Below are 22,589 nucleotides of genomic sequence, written 5' to 3'. Positions count from 1 at the left end.
AATGTCATTCTCTGGGTGAGAGAGGCTGATAGGGCTGTGGCATCCGCCATGCTCTAAAATGAGCAACAGCGCGTGGCGGTAGCTATATCCAAGCCCGGGGGCCGAGCGCGAGAATGTGCACTAACGTGCGGTGTCTCGGTTGAAGCTGCGTTCCCATCCTGGAAAGAGCAGAAGCGTCAACTTTTTCGAGTGTTCTCGGCGTCTAATCGGGCACATCTCGTCGGATCGCGGTTTCTTGCTGCCCGACACGACAAGAAGAAATTGATGGACTTTGTTTAAGAGTTGAGTTGCCAGGATGGCAACAGAGCCTCTCCCCTAGGCGGTCGCAGTGACCGTTATTATGGAGAGCCTCCGCTCTGGCGTGGCCAGAATAGAAGTCTTCTGTGCGCCTCCGTCTTCTTTTGAAGAAGCGGTAAAGATGGCATCGAATGCCGAATCTAATTTCAAGTCGGCACGACTTGGCTGGAATGCTTACTCGAAGAGCCCGTCAAATGCGTTAGAGCCAATGGATCTCAGTTATGCTGAGAAGCAGGAGGGGGAGCTCTGAGCTGCTATGCAGCGTGGAAACTCCAGACGGTGTTGTATGTGGGGACACCCGTACGAAGGTGACGGGTGTCCCTTGTGCATGGCGCGTAAAGGTTCGTCCATCCGACGTCCCGCTTCTAACCAGTCCGATTCGTCGCGGGGAAACTAGAAAACCCAGTAGGCGCGTGGCGCCGTGCTGGAAAAAACTGTTTTTATTGAGCCTCAAAGCGGTAAAGGGCAGCAGGGCTCAGCCCCAAAGATTTCTATACTCTTTTACACGGAACGTGTGTGAGGGCGGGCTTGCTGGTCGTTTAGTGACCATGAAGGGCTTTGATCAGCCATGGAAAATCCTTTTCGATTTTGGTGCGTCGGGCAATTATTCTCGACGCTCCACATCGAATGAAGTCTGCTGTTTACTGAAGCACTGGAAGTGTGACACCGTCACTGTTCGCTTTGCGAGGTAAACTTGTGTCACGGTGCCGAGGGTCCCTGTGGACCTCGGTATCAAGTTTCTTGACTTTGATAGCGTGGAACGCTGTCTAGTCTTAGACTTGATTGCAAGGTCTGACCTTATCCTTGGCATGACATAGTTGGAACATCATGAGCCATGGGATGATTGGAGGTTCAAAGACCTTGGGAGCTACGCGCACGCCTCCTGGTGAAGCTGTGGTGAGTCATAAACCTACCTCTGCTAGGATGCAAAAGCGCTATTGGCGCGGGCAATGGAACGGAACGGTCAATGTGCTAGATATCGGAGTATCGTAGTTGTCAAACACTGAAGGTATTCTAAACAAGAGTCCCGAGCGTAGCTCGCAGGCTGAACGTGGGATGGCACGTAACCCGCTGAGCGCTGCTCAAGTATTGGAGCAGTCACTGCATGCCAAGAATGGAATGGTCGGTCAAGGGTCGAGGCATTAAGGGCTAGGTAGTTGCGATGCGCGTGGAGTGGCAGGTATTCCACTGAGCACTGCTCACGTTGCAGTTGCTGAATGCCTAGAGTGGCATAGTCGGACGATGTCCGAAGGAACCTGGGCAGGACCTTCCTGATGCGAAGACTGCAGAAATAGCAGCTCTTCGTCGGATGTTGTTAATAACATCAAGGCACCGATCGAGCAGGGAGTGGAGACACTGGACGACGCCGAGTGCGTGCTCCGACGTATCGATGAGACGTAAAATTTCCATATAGAGGAGAAGGCGATGATGGATATAATCTGCAAGACGCAGGGCGTCAACCCTGACTCAAGGTATGTCTACCGTAGTCGATAGCGCACAGATATATACCCTTGTCAACGGTATAACGGGAAAGAAAGACGGAGACGTCACCTTCGAGGCTATTCCCGCAGTGGATACTCTTCTTGAGCTGGACGAGATGTCCTTCGAAGAGTTTGGCGAAGCCTTGAAGGCAGGCGATCCAGCCGTGGTTGTCATTATACGACCCAGGAAGATCAACCCGTCGTCGCTTCTGGATAAAGCTGTACTAAGAGGATGATGAACGCATGAATTGGATGGTCGGTCCTGAAGAATCCTTCGGATGCGTATTTTTCTTTGGTAAAGGACTTCCAAGACGTCGTCTCCAAATAACCGCTGTTGGTCCTACCTCCGGACCGAGGTGTGCGTCATGAGATCGACTTGGTACGGAGTACTGCGTAACACGCCAGTGGCCTCTGCCAAAGGAGCTGTTTGGGGGCATTAACGCCTTTTCCGTGCGAAGCACGAGGCAGGAATGGTGCGTGAGAGCAAGTCTCCCCATTTGACACCCGCGTTTTGTATCCGGAAGCCGAACGGCATTTGGCGTATCGTTCTCACTCATAAAAAGCTAAACGCTACCACACAAACGCGCTTCCTAGCGATAATGTTCTTCAGAACAATATGTTCGGCTGTTCAAAGTACAGTGCGCTCGACTTAGTCGATGAATATTACCAATTGCTCATGAGAGGGAGTGATATTCCGCTGAAATACTCCGAAGGGGATGATCTGGGAGTGGCTAGTGATACCCCAAGGGCTGTCAAATGCACCAGCAACATATTATCGTCTCGTGAGACAGTCGTTCAGGCCCCATCGGGCGTAAGCATAGACATACTTTGACGACATCTTCGTTCATTGTCGTGCGGGGCACGGGATGAAGGATGAGGATAACCACATCGTCCATTTAATGCTGATGCCGAGATGTGATTTTCTGGCGGGGAAAAATTCCCTTTTTAGAGTACTTAATCGGGAAGCGTGGCTTTTGAGCGGATCCCGCTAAGGTCAAGGCCAATGTGGATTTGCCGGTGTCAAAAAAGCAAAAAGACCTGCGAAAGTGGCTTGACCTCGCCAACTACTTGCACAAGTATAGCGCAAATTATGCGGAAACGGCACGATAATTGTCTAATCTCTCGAATCTCGCCAGCCCAATGCTGCAGAGAGGAACTACCCAGTCCACGACAGGGAATTACTTGCGATAAAATACGCACTGGTCAAGTTCAGGATGCAACTGCTTGGCTCAAAGCCATTTGGGATCAACACAGATCAGCTTCCTTACGCACTGCGACACATTCCTCTCACCTTTCGCAGAAGATGGCCTGGTGGCTCTCATTCTTTGCAGAATATGACTTCGAGGTGAAGTACGAGCCAGGAAAGCGGAATGCTTTGGCTGATGCGTTGTCACGCAGACCAGACTATGACCTTGCTCATGTCACGACGGTGGCGTCGTCAGTGACGGATCTGAATCGCGCCGCATACACTCGTGATAGTTTCTGTGTAGCGCTACCACAGGGTGAGGTGTCTGGAGACTCGAACAAAAAATTGTCGGCGCGTTTGCGCGCATGGTTCGTTGACTAACGGTTTGCTGTATTATAGCACCAATTCAACGGATACGCCACTAACTGTGGTTCCTCACGAAATAATCGTATCCTCTATGAGACCCACGATACCCCACTTAGTGGTCATCTCGATCGTAAGGAGACGTACAGCTCGGTTAGTCGCCACTATTGGTGGCCCAAGCTGTACAAGTAAATGAGCATATATGTACTCACGTATCAGACGTATCAGAAGGTGAAAGCCTCGCCGATTGCGGTGGCGCTGCTGGCCAGTTAACCGGTACCTTCTGGTTGTTGGCATCCCATGAGTATGGACCTTGTGTTATGTCTGCCGAAGGACTAGGCGGGCATCACGGATGTCGTGGTCGTTGTGGACCGTTTGAGCAAGATGGCTCATCTTGCGGCAGTGACGGAAACCATAGGACTCCTAGAGTCAATAGTCTCTGATAGAGACACGCGCTTCACTGGGAAGTCTTGGACTACAATCTTCAGGGTGCTGGGCACTAAGTAGACTATGTCAACAGCGGACCATCCGCAGACCGATAGTCAGACTGAGCGCGTGAATCGCGTCGTCCAAGACGATCTTTGCAGCGTCTGCGCTGAGACGCCGAAGCGCTGGAGCGCTATGTTGCTACTCGTATAGTTTGCTCTGAACAATGCAGTACATTAATCTACCAACAGTACGCCGTTCTACATGAAAGGCTTTTAAATTCTCGCGTCTTGCTGACGGCGCCATCCCATGGCTCGAAGTTTGGTGGGGGGAATAGCTGAACGGCTAGCTGATGTCAGCCCCCTCACCGTGCGTGAAAAAGTTGTAGACTTTCCGTCTACCAGACTGAGTGTCTTACGACACGTTGGCGATGCGATAGCTAAAAGCCAAGACATGCAGACGAAAAAGGAAGAAGTGTTGAAATGATGTGGTCAGAGACCTGGTTTTATTAAGCGCTGAAAAGCTTGTTACAGATGCAGTTTCTGCCGTCTTTGAAGACGAAGCTCCGCCCACAGTTTATTGGACTTTTAAGGTGGTGGCCAAGCGAGGCCTAGCGTATACGCTGAACCTTCCGAGAAGGATGCGCCCCCACCCGGTGTTCTATGTGAGCTTGCTTAAGCCGCCCGGAGTCCGGCGCAAGTAAACGCGGAAGCGATAGTGCCGGGGCGGTACCCAAAGGCGCTCGACCACCCAAAAATTAAATCAGCACGAAGTGACGTATTCGCCTGCTTGGCGGCTAGGAGCCGCTCCAAAAGAGCACGATAGTCTTAAACGCGAGGCAGTCGGTGCAAAAAGTGCTCTAGGCTCTCGAGGTCTTCCGTTCAGCGGTAGATGACCTCGAAGAGATGCTCGGCAGAGTGTCGATGACGACGGACAACCTCCAATGCTCGAAGAGTATCGTGAGTCCCTGGGCGGCGACCAAGTCGTCATCGTCCGCCGCCAACTCTACTCGATGAGAATGGTGGTGTCTGCTACCACGTGGAACACCTTGTTGGTTTACCTCGTCTAATCGGTTCAAGCAAATATCTTGTGAAGTGGCGGGGATATCCAAACTCCAAAAACTCGTGGAAGGTTGAGGTGCCACTTCGGCAAGACTGCCCAGACGTCGTAGACGCATATGATCAGAAGGATCATGACGCTTTGCGTCGTCTTGCGCACCGCACTTCACGGCAGTAGCCCGGGTAGCCGGAGGGCTGCTCACGCTTTGGGCCTGAGCCGCTGTGGTCGTATCTCACCCGCGCGAGAAACCGCAGAGCTCGCGGGAGCGTCATAAATTGTTCCATATGTCGCAGGGCGACAACACGCAAAATTTTGGCGTTGCGCCTTGAGTTTGGAAAACTCAAATCTGAGATGGCGCTTAACGCGCACGTCCAATTCCTTGTGGCTTTGCGTAGGGAGGACAACGAAGAAAGTTTCCGGTGCCGCTGCACCTATTGCTCAAAGATTTCATAATCATCTGCAGCGGATTCACCAGGCGCGAGCACCACAGGAATGGTCCGCATTGCAGAAACAGGAGCACCTCCTGTTTGAGCTCGAAGTCGAGCTCGGGACCGATCCATTAGAATCTCTTGTGGTACCAAAAAGCGAGCTTGCAGGCTTTCCGCTGACAGAGCTCAGATTGTATAGTGGCCGAAGACCCGACTACGTTGACGCCTAACGATCGGGTGGTCGCGTCTTTCGCTACAGTAGCGGAATCCGCCGCGCAAAAGTCGCACTCCACACGAAGGTCTAAGACCAAACGTGGGTACGAGCGCAGGAGAGCAGCCCTATGAACAGCTTTTGATTGCTGCTCCTGTGCTTCGTCGAGGCGATTGGTAATAATACCACTTCCCTCTGAAGCCGAAGAGGTCGGGGAACTAACACGGTGTCTGCAAAGTTAAGTTTGAGCTGGGCTCACGTCGCGCCGTTAACGCACGTCATCCTTCTCGTCATCCCAAGCTGGGAAAAGAGTTTCTGACACGTAGTCGTCTTCCTACAACTCCTAAACGAGAAAATCGCCCGGGTTGGGCGCGCTGTATTGCGCTCAGTTGCCGAGGGCTTGGGATGTGCTTCCCGTGATGCCGCGAGCCTACTGTCCAGAGATACACCTTGTGCGAAAGTAAAAAAAAGGCTTTGCCCGCAAGCACCCTCGCTACCAGCTAGGCTGGATGTTTTATGTGTCGTAGACACAGTGTTCATAGAGCGGGGAAGGTTAACAAGTTTTCTTCTCAACGTGAAGGAGTCTTAGACATTCGAGCCTCGTATGAGGAAACCGTTTAATGTAAATTGAGCATTTTCGCAATTTAATAGTGTAGAGTGTAACGGGGTTACACTTACCTTTGTGAGAAAGGGCGAGTCGCACAAGATTGTGCGAACATACATAGGTGTGTATTACACAGTTAGTGTAATCACACAACGTTGTGGCTACACCGTAACAAAGCCACCACATGGCAGGATTGCCAGTAGTGATGCATATAACCATATTAATTTGGTTATGCCACATTAATTAGGTATTACAAATATTAATTAGGAAAACCTATGGTTTTAAATATTGGCGGATCTACCGCAACTAAAATAATTAAATAAAGTTTTGTTTTCGAACATAAGTGTTCGTTTGCCATGGTATGGCTTTAGTACTAGAAGTTGCGGATTGCGATCCGCGACACTCGTACTAGCTGTTTTAAGAAGGTAAGGTCGGTGACCTTGGCTTAGCTTTCTCCAAGCAAAGAGCTACGGCAGCCCCGCTGCAAGCAATGCATTGGGTACTCCAGACGGTGGACACACGATCTTGTGAGAGACGTAATACCTTGCAGTACTTTGCCAGAAGGGTCTTTGAAATACCTACAAATTTTTTGCGCACTGTAGTCGTTTTTTGCGCTCTGATCGTCCGAGCGTTTTCTCATTGCCGACATGACCTGTGCATGTATTTGCTTCTGGACTTTGGATCATACTTCGGGCGTCTTGACAGCGCATTGGCTTAGATATTCGTGTTGTCTGGCTTGTAATGTACTACAAAGTTGTAATCCGCAAAGACAAAAAATCATCGAGCCAATCTCTGCGATGAATGAGGAGTCTATACTGCCGTACGCAGTGAGGCATGATCTGTATAAATTGCAAAATGCTCCTTTCTAAGCAAGTACACACGGAAGTTATCCAAAGCATTCTTTACTGCTAAAAAATATTTGTTATAAACTGGATAGCTCTGTTCCGCGGGCCGGAGTTGTTGCGCCTGATACGAAACAACTCTCTCTCAACCCTCATCATCGTTTTGCATTAATTCAAAATCGACAGCGTAATCACTTGCACCACAGACCACGTGAAAATCTTTATCGTGGTTTGCAATCGCATGAACAGGAGCTTCCCTCAAAATCTTCATCAATTTGGCAAACAAAGCCTGGTGATCTTTGATCATTCCCACTCCACGTATTTTTTTAAAAGAGTCGTTGAGGGTTGCACCAATGCTGCATAATTGCGCATATATCTGTGCAAATACTTGGCCAAACCCAACCACTGTCTCAGCTGTTTTACCTTGTTTGAGACAAGCCAATCATTGATAGCTTTGACTTTCTCCGGATCTACACAAACCCCATTCTTGCCCACAAACTAGCCGAGAACAGAATGGTTGGCAGTATTGCTACTAGTGCGATCGATCTAAAAAATGGTTTTTATCGAATACGAATGCACAAGAAATGATACACGATTAGCTGCAGTCACTACCTCAGTGGTATGCTGTGGGAATGCTTAGTGACAACATAAAGTGTGATGATCTCTCCCGCGACTTTCAACAGATTGATACTAAATCTTCATTCATTGAGAGAGTTTGCCCGAGTTACTTTGGCGACATACTCGTACATTATGAAGAAGGGCGAGAAGCCTGATGTCGATGTTTATCTTGATTATCTACGTCAAGTCTTTTAAGTTATGCGATAGCGTAAACTCTACGATAACCTGAAAAGATGCACTTTCTTTGCACCTGGGATCCCCATCCAGGATCATATCCTTGCGTGGAGTTGGAGTCTGGGCAGGTATGGTCGCATCGTTTAATTTATTGAAAGCGTGCGCAATGCGCCAATCACCTGTGGCTTTCTTCACAAAGAAGGTTGGACTACAATGCGGAGACTTACACTCACGCACATGACCATCTTTTGTCGCTACGCAAAGAACTCGACAATTGCTATGACTTGTTCTTTTGGCAACGGCCACTGCCGTGTGATACAATACTTCGTACCAGGAAGTATGTCGATCTCATGATGAATGCCATTGTCAGAGGCAATTTGTCCGGCACCTTGTCTGGGAATATATCAGCATGCTCCTTGACAAGTCTATACAAGGGGTCTGAACTTAGAGTGTCCCACGACTGCTCATCAAACCTTTCCTTCCGTGTCTTCTCATCATATACTTTCGCAGTATTTGCTGTTTTTTTTGATAGCTTCCTTAACGATCGCACAATTTTGAAAAATTTTGCCTTTCGCCAGGCTACGCTTTAGCGTCTTCTTGCTCATCAACGGCAAGACACCAATTTTATGCCCAAATTTGGAGGATTTTCAATTTTCACGTGACGGATAATATCGACTTCATCTGCGGTTACAAACTCGCTCGAAGTGTCTTCTTCTTGATCAATACATCTTGTACTTTGGTCAGGGGCACGCAAATACTTGACGGAAAACTCTTTTTAGTGGCCTTCTTATTTTTTGGTGATGGGTCTTTGCCTCTGATCTCGCTATTCTTCATACTACCATCAACCATGACTTCCATGTCCACCTCCGGGTGGTGTCTTTACTTTTACCTTCTTGGGCTTGTCCTGTGAAATGGGGGCTATCGTACACCACAATATCACTCGGGCCATCTATGAATTCTTCAACAGATGCAATCGACAATGTCATTTCTTTTGTCGTCATGCAGCTCGAATTAGCACTGCACAGCTTTTTGACGACGATCGTCATACTCATCAAGTCATTGTTACATTGATAACGCTTCAACCACACCATACCTAAGATGATATCAAACTTATCATCGAGGTCGAGTAGGACAAACTCGTCTTGATCTTGGGAATCCTCAAACGTTTTTGCCAAGCGAATGACTTGCTTTGGCATCTTCATTCTAGATCCATTCGGCAATCGAATGATCAAGTCTTCTTTCGCGTTAGGTTGACTGTTACCATGCCTAGTCATAACTTGCGCTCGAACAAAGTTGTTCGACGCACCAGTGTTAATTCAGGCTCGTGGCGGTTTCTTGAAACCATCTATAAAGACTTCTTGGACAACCAGTATAGCATTTTGCATGACACTTCCATCACTCATGGTGGAAAGTGCATGTGAATTGTGCACATTGAGTCCAGATATCTTTGTATCCGCAGCATCCACAGTATTCTTCTTGGCCCAGTAGAGAGTCCCGCCCCTACTGGTCGTTCCTGTTTCTTACCCTTGGGAGCGTTCGAAACAGCAACCTTTATAGCGTGTGCGGTTATCCGAGCTAGCACACTGTCTGTTGCCGACTACTCTGCAGCTCCAATAGATATGACTCGGCTTCCTACATCCTAAACTCTTTCCATCGCTGCGAGGACGCTCAACTCCAGACGTGAGAATGTACGATGTCCATTGGCTCTGAACAATCACATGTACCGGTCGACTAGCGCGCTTGCCTTAATACGAAGCTATTAACCTTGGCTTACTTGATGCTGAACTCTTCTTGCAATGTGTGGTTGATGGTATCGTCCAGCGTCTTGGGATACTCACGAAACAGTTGATTCCGGATTGGACAATCATTCAAGACCGCCATAAACGTTAAAAATTGCGTTAAAACGTCATTTGGCTCATCGACAATGCTCGGTACAAAGTAGCAAGCACGCTGTGCATACGAGCGTAGGTCGTAACGACTTTGATAAAGCTTCTCGAACTCGGCACGGGCCCGGAACTCACTCTGTAGTGGTTCCAACGCCTTTTTTAGCTCATTTAAGTGTTTGCAGCTGGGAATGCCGTTTAGATCAGCCCAACGCTTGCCATACGCGCAACACTTTGCAGATAAGGTTGTACATTGCCAAAAACACTTGCTGCAAAGGCTCTCGCAGTTGTCTTGCAGTAATTGCGGCATCCAGCTCGACAAACTATCGTGAGAGCTTCCCTTCACCACGGTACAAAGACACGCTCAGCTTCAGAGGCATCGTTCTTTACGACGAAAAAGTGGTTGCGACTTGCTTCCGAGGTTCCAAAATATCATGATGCATAAAACTGACGGCCGTGCACTTCTGATCATCAGGAGAAGACGACTGAAGCAAACTGACTGCTGTAGCCTTTCGCTGACTTCTCGCGTCCGCTTAAGTCCCATTCGCTCATATGAAGAAACATCCCATTCGTCAACACCTCACTTTGCGGTTCTGATGGACCGAGTGGTACTCGAACTTCTTTTATGTCGTTCAGAGAAGGACAAATGTATGGCTTGGATTGAAATGCGCGACGTGCTTAGCGGCTGCGTCGTCAAGCCATAATCGAGCGTCGCTAAAAAAACCGCCGAAGTGCTACCAGGTGTAAGAGAGCGCTGTTCGCAAACAGTCCCTCAAATACAACCCACACGTTTGTGCGACGAGGAAGCGATTCCCGACGTGGAGAGAGAAGGACAGTCCCGATTTTGAGGGAACAAGAACGACTTCAGCCCTATAAGGCAAATTTGCAACTAAAGTAAAATGAGTTATGGTTCCTAGCCACATGCAAAACACCCCAGGGCTCCTGGACTTACTAATACAACCGTGGGTACTTACTTATAAACCAAGGGTGTTCTGAAGTTCAACCTCTGTTTCAACTGATACAAGGTTCTGGGTGAACGGATCTTGAACTTCGAAAAGCTTGAACTTCAACTTACGTGAATAGTTTTTTAGAATTGACTGGCCAAAGCCACCCAGTTCTATAGACAGAGACACGTCGGTCTCGTCACCAGTACATACTTCCAAGTAGGAACTAGCATTCTGTATCACACAGAATGTTTGTGACCTGATATAAGATGTCACGTATGCATTTGGGAACACCACACCGTAATGATATTTTTTATGAATTACCACAATGCATACAGAAGGTACATAGATTATCTACTAAGTGTAGACCATTACAAAAGGGGGAGATTACCTTTATCCCGGCCCTCAAAAGCCAGAACGCTCAACATCAGCAGTCTCTCTTAGGTTTCATATGATCTTTGCCAGCACCCGGTTGGGATGATCCTGGATGTGTTTAACCAGCGCAATCTTAATGCCCCTGCGCGTCTCCCTAGGAGCAGTTATCGCAACTAGCCCTTCATCCGCCTGATCCCCGTCCTGTCGGTGTCAAAGACAGACAAAAGCTTAATGAGTTGGTCTGGTTGCTTTGGGGATAGGTTTTTGACCATTTCATTTTCAATCCTTGCGAAGGAGACAGTACCGTCACGACTCAGTCGTGGGATTGACTACGAGTGCTACCACGTGCAGCGGGGCTCCGTGCACTTTTACAGAGGAAGCTTTGACCTACAGAACTCGTGTCGACAAACCTACAGCGATTGTGTTTGTCTGCGCTTGCCAGGACCGGAGCTCAGCGCTCCATAACTATTATGCGACTAATTAGCTTTTTAATTCCAGGAGCACATATATTATGAATTATCTCGGTTAGACTGCTATTTGTTTTTCTATCTCTCACAACGCTATCATCTTACGGTGCAGCTAGCAACCCATATTTACCACAGATCCCTCAATTTCGGCGTTTATAATCTCTATGAGTACCAATACATCTATGGTAACAGTGCTTAAGTAGACTACTGGTTGCATAGGCAAATTTGCAACGACCATATCTTGGCACGCAAATTCCTTTAAAACACCAGATTTAATCAGAGCATAGAGGAGTATTCATACCTCCATAGTGAAACATATACTGCGTACATTCCTCTTTCCTTTTCACGCTCAGGTGTTGAATTCTAAATTACGTAAGTCGTAAGTTTTTTATTGGCTCGGATAAATTAGTTAATCATACTAACGTACAGAGTCATTATGCCACAAATTATTAGATAAATTTTGCTTGACAATTGGTCTTAGAACCATGGTTATTTAATTCTTGGTTTCAATTCGTTTGCGCTTACTGCCTTACTGCATCATTGCATCCTCGATTAAGGCTTCGTAACTTTTCTGAAGCCACTGGACAGATAGCAATTTTAAAAACGCGTTGCATGAAAGTCCGATAACATTTTCTGAGGCTGCAGCAGTAAAGAGCAAACTTTTAGTCTCATTGCCCACCATCAGAAATGAATTCAAGCTCCAATGACCAATGATAGCTCGCGTATTAACTTCCACAAACAACGCCACAAAGTCTGTTGTCACAAGCTCCACATGGAACACAACAGACTTGTTTGAGTTTGTCTTCTCTACGGACTGAACAATTACCTCCCCCTGGCCCAGGTTCAGCTGCTTGTACGGTGCAAAGAAATAATGCGTGTCTTCGCAGGCAGCTACTTCAAACTGAGTGGCACTGCCTTTTACAACGCAGCGAATGTATAAGAAGCAAGATGTGCGGCTGCAAGATGCAGTGTCATTGTCCAAAAGAGCATCGATGTCTAATTTCTCGATCAAGCGGCTCTCCTGTGTAGCATTGGATTTAGTTGATGAACAGCTCATTTTATTGGCGCATTAAGATGACGTACCAATGCTGCTATCGCAATGGAACGGTGGCTGAATGTTTTTACAAGACTACCGGACTTGGTCTGGCGGAGCTCGTACATGATTTCAACTTGCAAATCTTGGTTTATATCACTCACGCCCCATAGGACCACAGCTCTGTGCTCGACCTGTTCATGAACTGAAATTATGAAAGGTGCAAATTCCCGCTTTGCCACGTAGTGCAAACTCTTCCATCTACCCGAATGCTCGATGCTTGACCAACTACTTCCTTGCCAGATGTCGTTTAATTGCCAATACAAGATGCCCATTGTCAAGCCGAAGTCGGGATTCTTACCACGTCGCCACGTTTGGATGGCGGTTTGGTAGCATAACGATTGCTGAACTTGTGTCAGGTACAGATATGATTCAATGCGTTTGGTGATGCTTAACTCTAAAACACGATCGCTCCAAACATTTGAATCGTTGCTAAGCCACATCTCGTTGCGAAACGGAAACGGAACGTGAAATCGCCGCTTGAGCTGCGTGAGCATTTGAGTTGTGCCGTTTTCGTGTCTTTCACGATATTTCAAGAATTTCCAGAATGATTGAAATGACTTCCAATCATCTTCTGCAGACACGTCGTGTAGAGAAGCGGCTGAAGGCCAGCTTTGGAAACCAAATTCAGAAATGAAGCGGGCGTGTGGGTACATGCGGTAATCCTGACAGTCCTTTTCGTAGTCATAGAAATGAACGTCCCTGTTACACCAAACAAATTGCTTAGACTCATCTGTGCAAGTCCAGAAAAGGATAGATAATCAGGCGAAATAATACGAACCCAAACGCAACTCCATTGCTAGGACCCCATCGTTTCACGTAAGGATCAATCGAATACAAACCGTTGGATGGAGACGTATCGACGAACGGCCTTATGGAGTCCAGCGCAGCGATAGCGGGTTGAATTAGATCCACAAAGAGCTTGGTGAAGTCGGCCACGGCAATATCTCGATTGAATGTCATTCCGGGTGGAAAGATTGGTGCGTCAACAAACTGCTCCATCATGTTTTCATTCTCGTTGTTACCGCCCCAAATAACAATACTTGAGTATTTGCGGAGCCGGCTCACTTGAAAGTCCACCTCTTCTAGCACATTTTGAAGAAAAACAGTATCGCGGGGATACATCCCACACGCAAACATGAGTTCCTGCCACACCATAATGCCCAATCGATCACATTCCGAGTAAAAAAGGTCGGATTCATATCGACCACCGCCCCAAACACGAATCTGTCATTTAGTCGAATGCGTAAGAAAATGACAAATTATAGACAAAACTGCTGCTAAATTATACCATATTCATATTTGCAGCACGAACACTTTCCAGCAAATGGTACACTGTGGTTGGCTTTGTACGTGTGGGGAACGAATCTGTCGGGATCCAGTTTGCGCCCTTGATAAAAACGGGAATACGGTTAATTTTGAAATAAAAGGTCTTTCCAGTAATGTTTCCAGCATTTGTGTCTTCCTGAACCAGTTCAACATGGCGAATACCGCACTTGTGAGAAAGAGACGAATTGAAATTATTGCTGGATGCATCCACGCGTATATCATACAAATAGGGTTCGCCATACCCGACAGGCCACCAAATCTTTGGATTTTCGAGTCGAGACCTAGTACGAAAACTCGTATCAGTAGTCAAGAACTGTATTTATTATACATAGATTCTCACGTAAGCGTTATTGTTGCATTTCTCATCCAATTATGAGGTATCGTCGTAGTAATAACTGAGTACTTCTTCTCGTTGACATAGAGAGAAAATGTGACACATTTATGATTTATATTCCCACCATCCAGCGTCACATGGACAGTTATGTCCACTATCGAGAGGTCGTCGCTTCCATTGGGAAAAACTTGAACGATGTTTAGGTCCTTTAGCTTAATCACCACATCATTTAGCTCTAGATACGCGGCTTTAGCAATACCTGTCGTGAGAAATGCTGGTCCCCAGTCCCATCCGAAATCCGTTCCTGCCTTTCGGACAAATGAGCGTCGCGTCGGCTCCGTCCACGAGTTATAGTTTTCTGTCGTTGGAACAAAGTAAGGGTATTTGTCCGCCTGCTGTCTAGCATATATTATTACGGGATAAAATACCACTTTTATATGATTTACTCCTGATTGCAGCACAGCTGTTGCGTCGATTCGGTATGGAATGAATGAGTTTGCAGTGGTTGCTACCTGTTTTCCATTGACGATTACATGTGCTACACCGTCTAAACCTTCGAACACAAGACTTGACTTCGTCCTAACGTGGTCGTCTGAAAGCATCACATGGGTTTTATAGGTCCACGTTTCCAGCGCTATCCACTGATATTCGCGCTCATTAAAGCGATAGTACGGTTCGCCGATGATTCCAGCCTCCATCAAATGAACATGAGATGTGCCAGGCACTGACGCGTTCTCCACGTGGACGGATCCATTTGATGAGGTAAATGTCCAACGGTCAAGAAGGATATTGAGAGCATTTAAGGTTGTCAAACTCGTTGCTAGTATAAGTGCTGTAGAAGTTGAGAACATTTGTCTGTCACCGAGGATTAAAGCTTTTTATTGGATTATATTGCTTAATAGATCCTGTTTTTTGGTGGAATGGTATTATGAATTTATCGGCATGCTGAGTGAGTAAGGTTTTAAGATATAGAATAAGCCCAAAGCCGAGCTCACTCTAATCAAATGAAACTAGAGATGTCCATATTTGCAAGGCGCATGAGTGCCAACTGCCAAAGATTAAATACTTTCAGTAGCTGCTAGGCAATTTCCATCAATTTCGAATTTAGTATCTAAAATGTTGCAACATGGGACTGGATTTGATGTTGTATTGTGAAGAATAGCGTGAAAGGATATGAATTTTTAGCTAAAGAAAAGGTATCAAGATGCGCCCTGCATTTTCTACTTTCCGATCGTAGTTGAGTACTTCAGGAATCAGGGGCACAAGTCACTTGATTGAGGCCGTGTGGAGCCTCCAGTGTTGTTTTTATGTGCTCACTATGCATGGTAGAATGAGTAAGTCAGACTTATATCTGATAACTTAACATCGTCCTGCTCTTTATTGTTTGGATACCTATCCTGAACAGAATTGATTTACTAATTTTTAATTTCATTGCCCCGATTCTTCCATCGCCAAAGGTGCTCAAAACGGGGTCGTTTACGATTCGCCTCGAGACAAGATTCCCCTATCGAATAAATGCTCGAAGTCTACTTTTGTTATTTTGCGTATTGAATACTTGTATTGTATTTTTGATGATATAAATAATAAAAATATACCGGAAGAGCGTGAAGCCAGCAGTAGACGTGCCAGGCTTTTGAGTGCACCTGAATAAGCTTAATAGCGCAATAGAGCAATCAATTTCTCACAGGTGTACAGCATGGCTACTCGAGATATAACACGACAATTTCTTCAGTTGCGCGCAGATGAGAAGGCAAAGGTTCTGCGACGCAAGAACATAGTGAGCCATCGCGAAGAGGGCAGTGCGCTTATAAAGAGCGAAGAACAGGAAGTTGCTAGCGTTGTGATCGCCCCTGTCTGGGTCGATGTTGTTAATGTTACTAATCAGCACGTGACTCGCATCAAAGGAATGAGTAGGTGGTGGATCGTGATTAAAATTGTGACAGGATGACGAGACTCACAAGTTGACATTGGTTTCACAGTGGAAAAGCTTAACAAATTACATGCAAATCGGCTGATGGTGCGCTTTGATGGCCAGGAGTCCAAATATGAGCGAGAAATTGATCAGCTGACACAAGACATAACGGACGAGTTCAGGAATGCCGAGAAGGGGCTGCGACGCATGGCGCAGAGTGACCGAAACGGGGAATTTTCGGCCGCTGATGCAAAAACAAGACAAAATGTGCAGAGGTACGATCATCTGGATCATGATTTTAGGTGATGTAGGCGGATACATTAATGCTGATGAATACAGTGCTCGTACTTGTTTATGAGCAGAGCTTTGGCAACGCAACTTCAGACGCTATCGGGTGATTTTCGAAAATCACAAAAGACTTACCTCACACGTGTTAAGAACCAGAAAGAGGGTCCTGTCGAATTTGACTTTTTAGCAGAAAATGAAACCAAGCAGAATAGGCGTGGTGGAGCAGACACAGTACGTCACGTTTAACATGCGGATGCTTGTGAATTGCACAATGGAAAGAGCTGATTGATGGTGTAATTGTTCTGAAACTACCGCAGGGATTTACACAAGCTCAAATCACAGAGGTGGAAATTGCTGAGGATGTCATCAATGAGCGTGACCAAGAAATACAGCGCATTGCCACATCCATCACGGAGCTGGCAACAATATTTAAGGAACTGGCTGTGCTAGTAATTGACCAAGGTACAATTTTGGACCGCATTGACTATAATATGGAGCAAGTGGTGGAACAGACGGAGAAAGGTATCGAAGAGTTGGAGAAGGCTGAAGAGACTCAGAAAAATAGTCGCCCTATGAAATGTATTGGTCTGCTGCTTGTTATGATCTTCATAATGACAGTACTGCTAGTGCTTAAACACTCGTGAGACATGCATAGTGGGGAGAAGCGTATCAATGATAATGAATTTAAATCACAATTTACTATCAAGAGCTAAGTTTTAAGTAGTGTGTTGGGTCTTATGCTGAACGAGCCTGAGCAGCAACTGCAAGCGCTCATGCGCTCGTTGCGCCTATTTGTAGATACTCTGCGGGACATCAAAAACACAGAAGACAATGATGCCATAGCTAGCAACATTGTGAAGGCCGTACGTAAGTTCTGTGAATTACCGGAGGCGTCGAACGGTCTCCAATTGCAAGATGAAGCGTGGCGGCACGGCCTTGTGCCAACATTCCAGCGACTGTATGTTTGTATGACACGTCTCGACGAACTGGAGGCAATGGAAACAGAGGTACGATTCGAGCAGCGAACGTCTCGAGGAGATGAGAAGCCCAAAGCGCCTGCAGGCCTGTTAAGTCTGCGCGATTATTCGGTATTGCAGGCGGCTGTCGAGCTGCTCTTTTGTTGGACTGCATACCCTCGTGTAGCTGCTGGCATTCTTATCCCTATTGAGAAGAGGAGACCGACACGTACATTAAAAAGTAAGAAGAAATAGTCGCGAAAATTTGAAAAGGTATTTGCTGACTCTTATTGCGTGAATGTAGTTTCCAAGAACGTTTTATTGTGGGGATATCGCGAATATGGTCGAGAAAATGCTTACAAAGCCAAGCTTTCTCCCACGACTGCGGAAACACTGAATGAGCTACTGCTGATTTCTAAATCAATGTTGCAGTTGCTGTTGTTGCCGCAGTTTCAGCCTATTTTGTTGCCCACCTACGTAGTGGATTTACTAGCTTTGCTAGTATATGGTGAGGTTGCGACGGATACGCCGGCACCTACACTTATTCAAAAAGACATAATTGGATTACGAGAAATGTTGCTAAAGATATTACCATTACGGATGGCTATTAGCAGTCTGCGTGGAGCATTAGGTCAGGCAGCACCCGTAGACGAGGTAGGCAAAAAATTCAAGGCGCGCTGTGGTACTATATTGTCGAGGTTGCTGATGGAGGACGGTGGTATTGTGGCGACGATTGAGTCTTTTCTCGGATCGGTTGAGGAAGGAAACACGCAGGCCAGAATGCAAGTTGCTACTTTGATCTGTCAAAGTCCTAGTGGAGAAGGGTCTGAAGAATATCCCACTGCTTTGTGCGCACAAGTTTGCAAGCTCCTACTTGCGGCGGTGACCCCTGAAAATGGAATTAGTAAACTGATTGGGGAAATGGCAGCATTGTTGGCCGATCAGCTAGCGACTCGCCATCCAATACTATTCGACACGCAGATTTTGTCAGTCCTGTTCCACCCGCTTCTGATTTATGAAGATAGTCGATTGAGCAAAAGCTTTTCGTTGGGAGATACCAGCGAAGAGGCGCTAAATCGCTGTGTGAGCATTGTACAATTGCTGCTTTGCGGCCCACCACCCTCTCAAGATATTCTACAAGCACTTGCTCCAATTATTCGTCCACTCTTACATATGTACGCGTTCGCTGTAACCAGCAAAAGTTTTCTCGCGACACCACTTCGTGCATCACTTATTTCTTTTATTCGATCGTGCTCAAATGCAGCACTACTTCTTCAAATGGCAGTACTCCCCGTAACAGTTCCTCTGCGGCCGTCTCTATTGACTCAGGGTTATGAGAGAACGCACAATAAAATGCCATGGACACCGTTGCGTGAATTTTGTGCGGGAGGAAATGGTGGTGTATCTCTTCGACTGGTATCATCGTCTCATTCGACTCAAGGAGTAAAATCTGACCCAATCGAGTCATTGAAGGGTATGATTATACCGATCGTGGAGCTCTTAGGACATGAGAATCTTGAAAGCTCACATGTTGTAGGGGATCTCTTCGCTTCGCTACTTTTGACATATATGCACTTTCGGAAGAATGGTGAAGCAGAAAGCATTCACGTATTTGCTAAAAACGGTACTACGACCCATCCACTTGCATTGTATGATTCTGTGAAAAACCCGACAAGTACTGAAGGTATCCAGATGATTTTGCTCCTGTTAGTGACACTGATCGAACGCTTGGGCCCATCCGTGCTTCGTAGTGCCGATGTAGTACTCCAGTGTATCGGAACTGTGTTACGTACATATGATACACCTACATCTAAGCTTGTAGATGAAGAAGAGCAGAACAAATGTGAAGTAGATTTAAAAGAAGAAGGAGATGAGATCCTGGCAATCTGTCTTGGTGTGGCTTTAACAATCCTCGAAGCCGGTTCGTCTAATCGTAGTGAGTCAGAAGAGCAGCATCTTCGTGCAATGCTTCCTGTATTAGAAACTTTGTCTTGCCACTCGCGGCCTGAAATCGCAGAGCTCGCAAGTACCGCGCGTGCCCATATTCTAAGCCGGGAAGCGAAAGGTGTTCCAGCTACTAAAGGAGACGAACAAAGTTTTGAAGAAGTTCTTCAGAGTGCTGAACAAGATTTTTTAAGTAAGTTGGTACCGCTGCGTGCGCGTGGTGTTGTCACGCTTACAAAACTTGTGCGTCGGAGCCATATGCATAACCATGATACAGAGTGGACACCGCGAGTACATGCATTAGCACGTGTCTTTCTGCTAAAGTTACACGACTCCGAAAGTTATGTGTACCTCGCTGCTGTCCAAGGACTAGCAGCACTTGCGGACGCACACCCTGATGTAGCAATACCTGTTCTAGTGAAGGCGCTGCGAGATACGACCAACCCTTTAGAAATTCGCATAAAATTAAGCGAAGCACTTTTATTTGCCGCAAGACGATGTGGCGAAACTCTGCCCGCATACAGCAAATTATTCGTTTATGCATACCTCGATTGCATTCGTGCACCATTTTCTCAGAGAGAGCATGAAGAGCGTTTTCAGGAATCGGTGGTCAAGCGAACTCAACTTATTCAAGAAGTGCTGAGTGAAAATAAGAAAGTGGAAGAAGTGCCACATCGACGAAGTGAAGAAGAGCTTCTCGCCACTGCCACCCTTCGTGCGAGTTGTCTGTCAAACCTAGCAGAAGTGTGTGCCTTGCTGCAGTGGGGGCTGCAACCTTTCTTACTAGATGTACTCACTTGCGTTTTCGGTGTTCTTCAACTGGAGTTGGAGCAAACGTCAACTCATTACTTGAAGTCTGGTAGTAACAAAGCTTCTGAGAACGACGAGCAACAAAAAGTTTGGAAGCATCAAGAAGAAGAGAAGCAACAGCGTATAGTGGCAGTACGACGCGGAGCGGTTTTCGTACTGCGGTACCTTGTGGAAATGCTTGGTTGGAAGATGTTGGAGCTCATGCCGGATCAGTTATCACCTCTATACCATACGCTCAAACACGTGGCTCATATCGATCGGGATAGTGTAGTAATCTTTCACGCTGCACGCGCACTGAGCGCATTAAATGAAGTCATGCGAGCCGAGCTATTTCCACTCGTGGAGCACCAAGATGAAGTTTTCGGCATCTCAAGCTTACGCATTCTTTGAAGCCGTGTAGGAGATATGAGCAATATCGCTAAACAGTTTTAATACAACACAATAGCATTTTTTTTTTTGTTGGTTAAAAAAAAAAGTAAAACCTAGTGTGTCGCTGAATATTGATTTGTGAGAAATGCATATTGAGTCAGTATTCTATAGCTGCTCCCATTCTAGCGCAGCCATCTCAATTGTAATACTAAAGCATCAAAGTAGGTTCTTCAATATCTTAAACCCCATTCGCAACGATACAAAAGGCTGACGTCAAGATAAAATTCGCTGTCATTGGCCCAAGCAGGCCTTGTCATGCTTTCACCAATCTGACAATTTATCTTGCACTCATATCTCAACCAGCGACGTCCATCACAAGTACCTCATATTACCAACCGCTTCCAATGTTTCAGTACGACTATGATATCTCGGAAACGGAGAAATTTCGTGCTCGCCGCCGCCATATTTGTCGAGAGCAGCAGACATTACCGGAGCAAAGCATCGAAGCTTCCAACACGGAGGAATGGCATAACCGCAAAATTTCTGCTAGCCAGCGACATAATCAGCAGCAGACACACATCTGTGACCTGTTTGACTATAGCTGCTGGTCTGAGTCGGCTGGCACGGAAATGTATCAAGGTTTGAACGCCTTCGACTTCTCGGCGTCACCTGAAGCATTCCACGACGGCACAGCCTTTCAAACGAAACCTTTATATCAGCAAAATGACTTCGGGTGACACAACAAGCCAACCTGCCAACTAATGTGCAGCTAATGTCTGATGACGATCATCTTCAGCACGAGAGAAAGCAGTACATAATTCTCATTAAACGCAGGTGGCGTCAATGGGCTTGAGTATGTGAGATGAAGAATTACAGTGCTTTGAACAGATGACAGACTAGTCCAGCATATATGCTTGGTAAAGAAACAACTAATAGCGTATCAAAGAACTAAAAGTACAGGGCGATCGATACATATGATGGATGGGTAATTACTGCAATCACTTTTTCAATTTTAGCAAGCAATAGAGAAAAGGAGTGTACTCGGTAATGATGTTGAACTCAGGCAGTCATCAATGTTAAACGGGTCGCTCACTTTTAGCCCTTTAAGTCAACCAAGCCGCAAAAAATTTCTTTCCGGAGACATCGTGGCGGGCAATGTTGTAAGTGTCCTCGATAAGTCTGCGTCAGGAATTGAGTTAGAATATGTGGCTGGATCCGTCTCGCGCCACGCAAGACAGGCCCAGCAACGAACAACTTTCAAATTCAGAACGAAAAATTTCTGAGTTCGAGACTTGATCGCCCTCCGTTGAAATCAGCACTCAGATTGTCCTTGAACCCTCTGTTGATAGCGATATCACCAGCGTGCAGGTATGATACGAGCGCGTTAGGAACAACACGCATTGTCTAACACTTAGCCTTGCAGATGTGAGCTCTTATCAAGTCCCAAAGGAGAAAGCGTCCCTCACTGTTGTCGAGCAGAAGAAATTGTAGATCAGCTACCGCTTCGACAACGCGCTGTGAACCGATGCTTGGGGCTGGTATGTGACGTAAGCGCCATTGATCTTCTGAAACAATCCGGTCGACTTGCACGTCCATAAAAGAACGGGAAGTAAGATAATTCCACTTTCTGTCACCGCAAAAATGACAGTATTGCGCATCGATGCAAATCCTGTCGATTTAGCTACGGCATGCCTGCACCAGATTGATCAACGGTCATGGCTCTCGCGTCCTCAACGTTGATTGCTGTCATATCCATGAGGATAGTATTATCGCGGTTGATGCTGAGCTTTTCATCTAAATATCGTATGTAGGAGCTCGCTCGCGCGATGAGCTTCGCGAGCTAATGCATCGATGCCATTAATAATTTCGGGCTCTCCGCCTCCATTGGCAGCGACGCATAGACGGCCTGAGTCATGTCGACAATCCAGGCACGGGTAGCCTTCTCTTTACGAATTCTTTTTGAGACGATCTCGTCGTCTAGAGCATGGCCTTCATATCAGGTGAGATAGGATTTCGTCCACAACCAGCAAGGCGCATCTAATGTGATTTTGGGGCCGGATCGCGTTACGTTTGCGCCACCAAACCCGGATGGCAGCTCCATCTACGATGCCTCCGATTTGGTACCTAGAATATAAGCCGGTCTTCTATTATCTGGTCAAGACATTGTCACGAAAATATGTTTTTTGCAGAAAGAAA

The 22,589-nt window shown here is 46.5% G+C and overlaps 3 protein-coding genes across 3 annotated transcripts; 2 read left to right on the top strand and 1 right to left on the bottom strand.

Annotated features, from left to right (window-relative positions):
• Window positions 1-11,887: 11,887 nt before the first annotated feature.
• PHALS_06042 (hypothetical protein, variant) lies at window positions 11,888-14,965 on the bottom strand (the record flags this gene model as incomplete). Its single annotated transcript, XM_024723387.1, has 5 exons — window positions 11,888-12,379; window positions 12,442-13,153; window positions 13,233-13,678; window positions 13,743-14,061; window positions 14,121-14,965. 5 exons carry the CDS (start codon window positions 14,963-14,965, stop codon window positions 11,888-11,890), a joined length of 2,814 nt encoding a protein of 937 aa, XP_024574368.1.
• An 845-nt stretch (window positions 14,966-15,810) lies between these two features.
• PHALS_06041 (syntaxin-like protein) lies at window positions 15,811-20,414 on the top strand (the record flags this gene model as incomplete). Its single annotated transcript, XM_024723386.1, has 6 exons — window positions 15,811-16,024; window positions 16,094-16,301; window positions 16,389-16,545; window positions 16,632-16,954; window positions 17,039-17,511; window positions 17,575-20,414. The coding sequence occupies 6 exons, from the start codon at window positions 15,811-15,813 to the stop codon at window positions 20,412-20,414; spliced, it is 4,215 nt and encodes a 1,404-aa protein (XP_024574367.1).
• Window positions 20,415-20,574: 160 nt separating this feature from the next.
• PHALS_15134 (uncharacterized protein) lies at window positions 20,575-21,695 on the top strand. Its single transcript, XM_036407348.1, has one exon. The coding sequence runs from the start codon at window positions 21,467-21,469 to the stop codon at window positions 21,674-21,676; it is 210 nt and encodes a 69-aa protein (XP_036263057.1). The 5' UTR covers window positions 20,575-21,466; the 3' UTR covers window positions 21,677-21,695.
• Window positions 21,696-22,589: the final 894 nt, after the last annotated feature.

The sequence above is a fragment of the Plasmopara halstedii genome, assembly GCF_900000015.1.
Source record: "Plasmopara halstedii genome assembly, contig: Scaffold_292, whole genome shotgun sequence".
Lineage (NCBI taxonomy): Eukaryota > Oomycota > Peronosporomycetes > Peronosporales > Peronosporaceae > Plasmopara > Plasmopara halstedii.
This window is presented reverse-complemented; position numbering and strand designations above follow the sequence as displayed.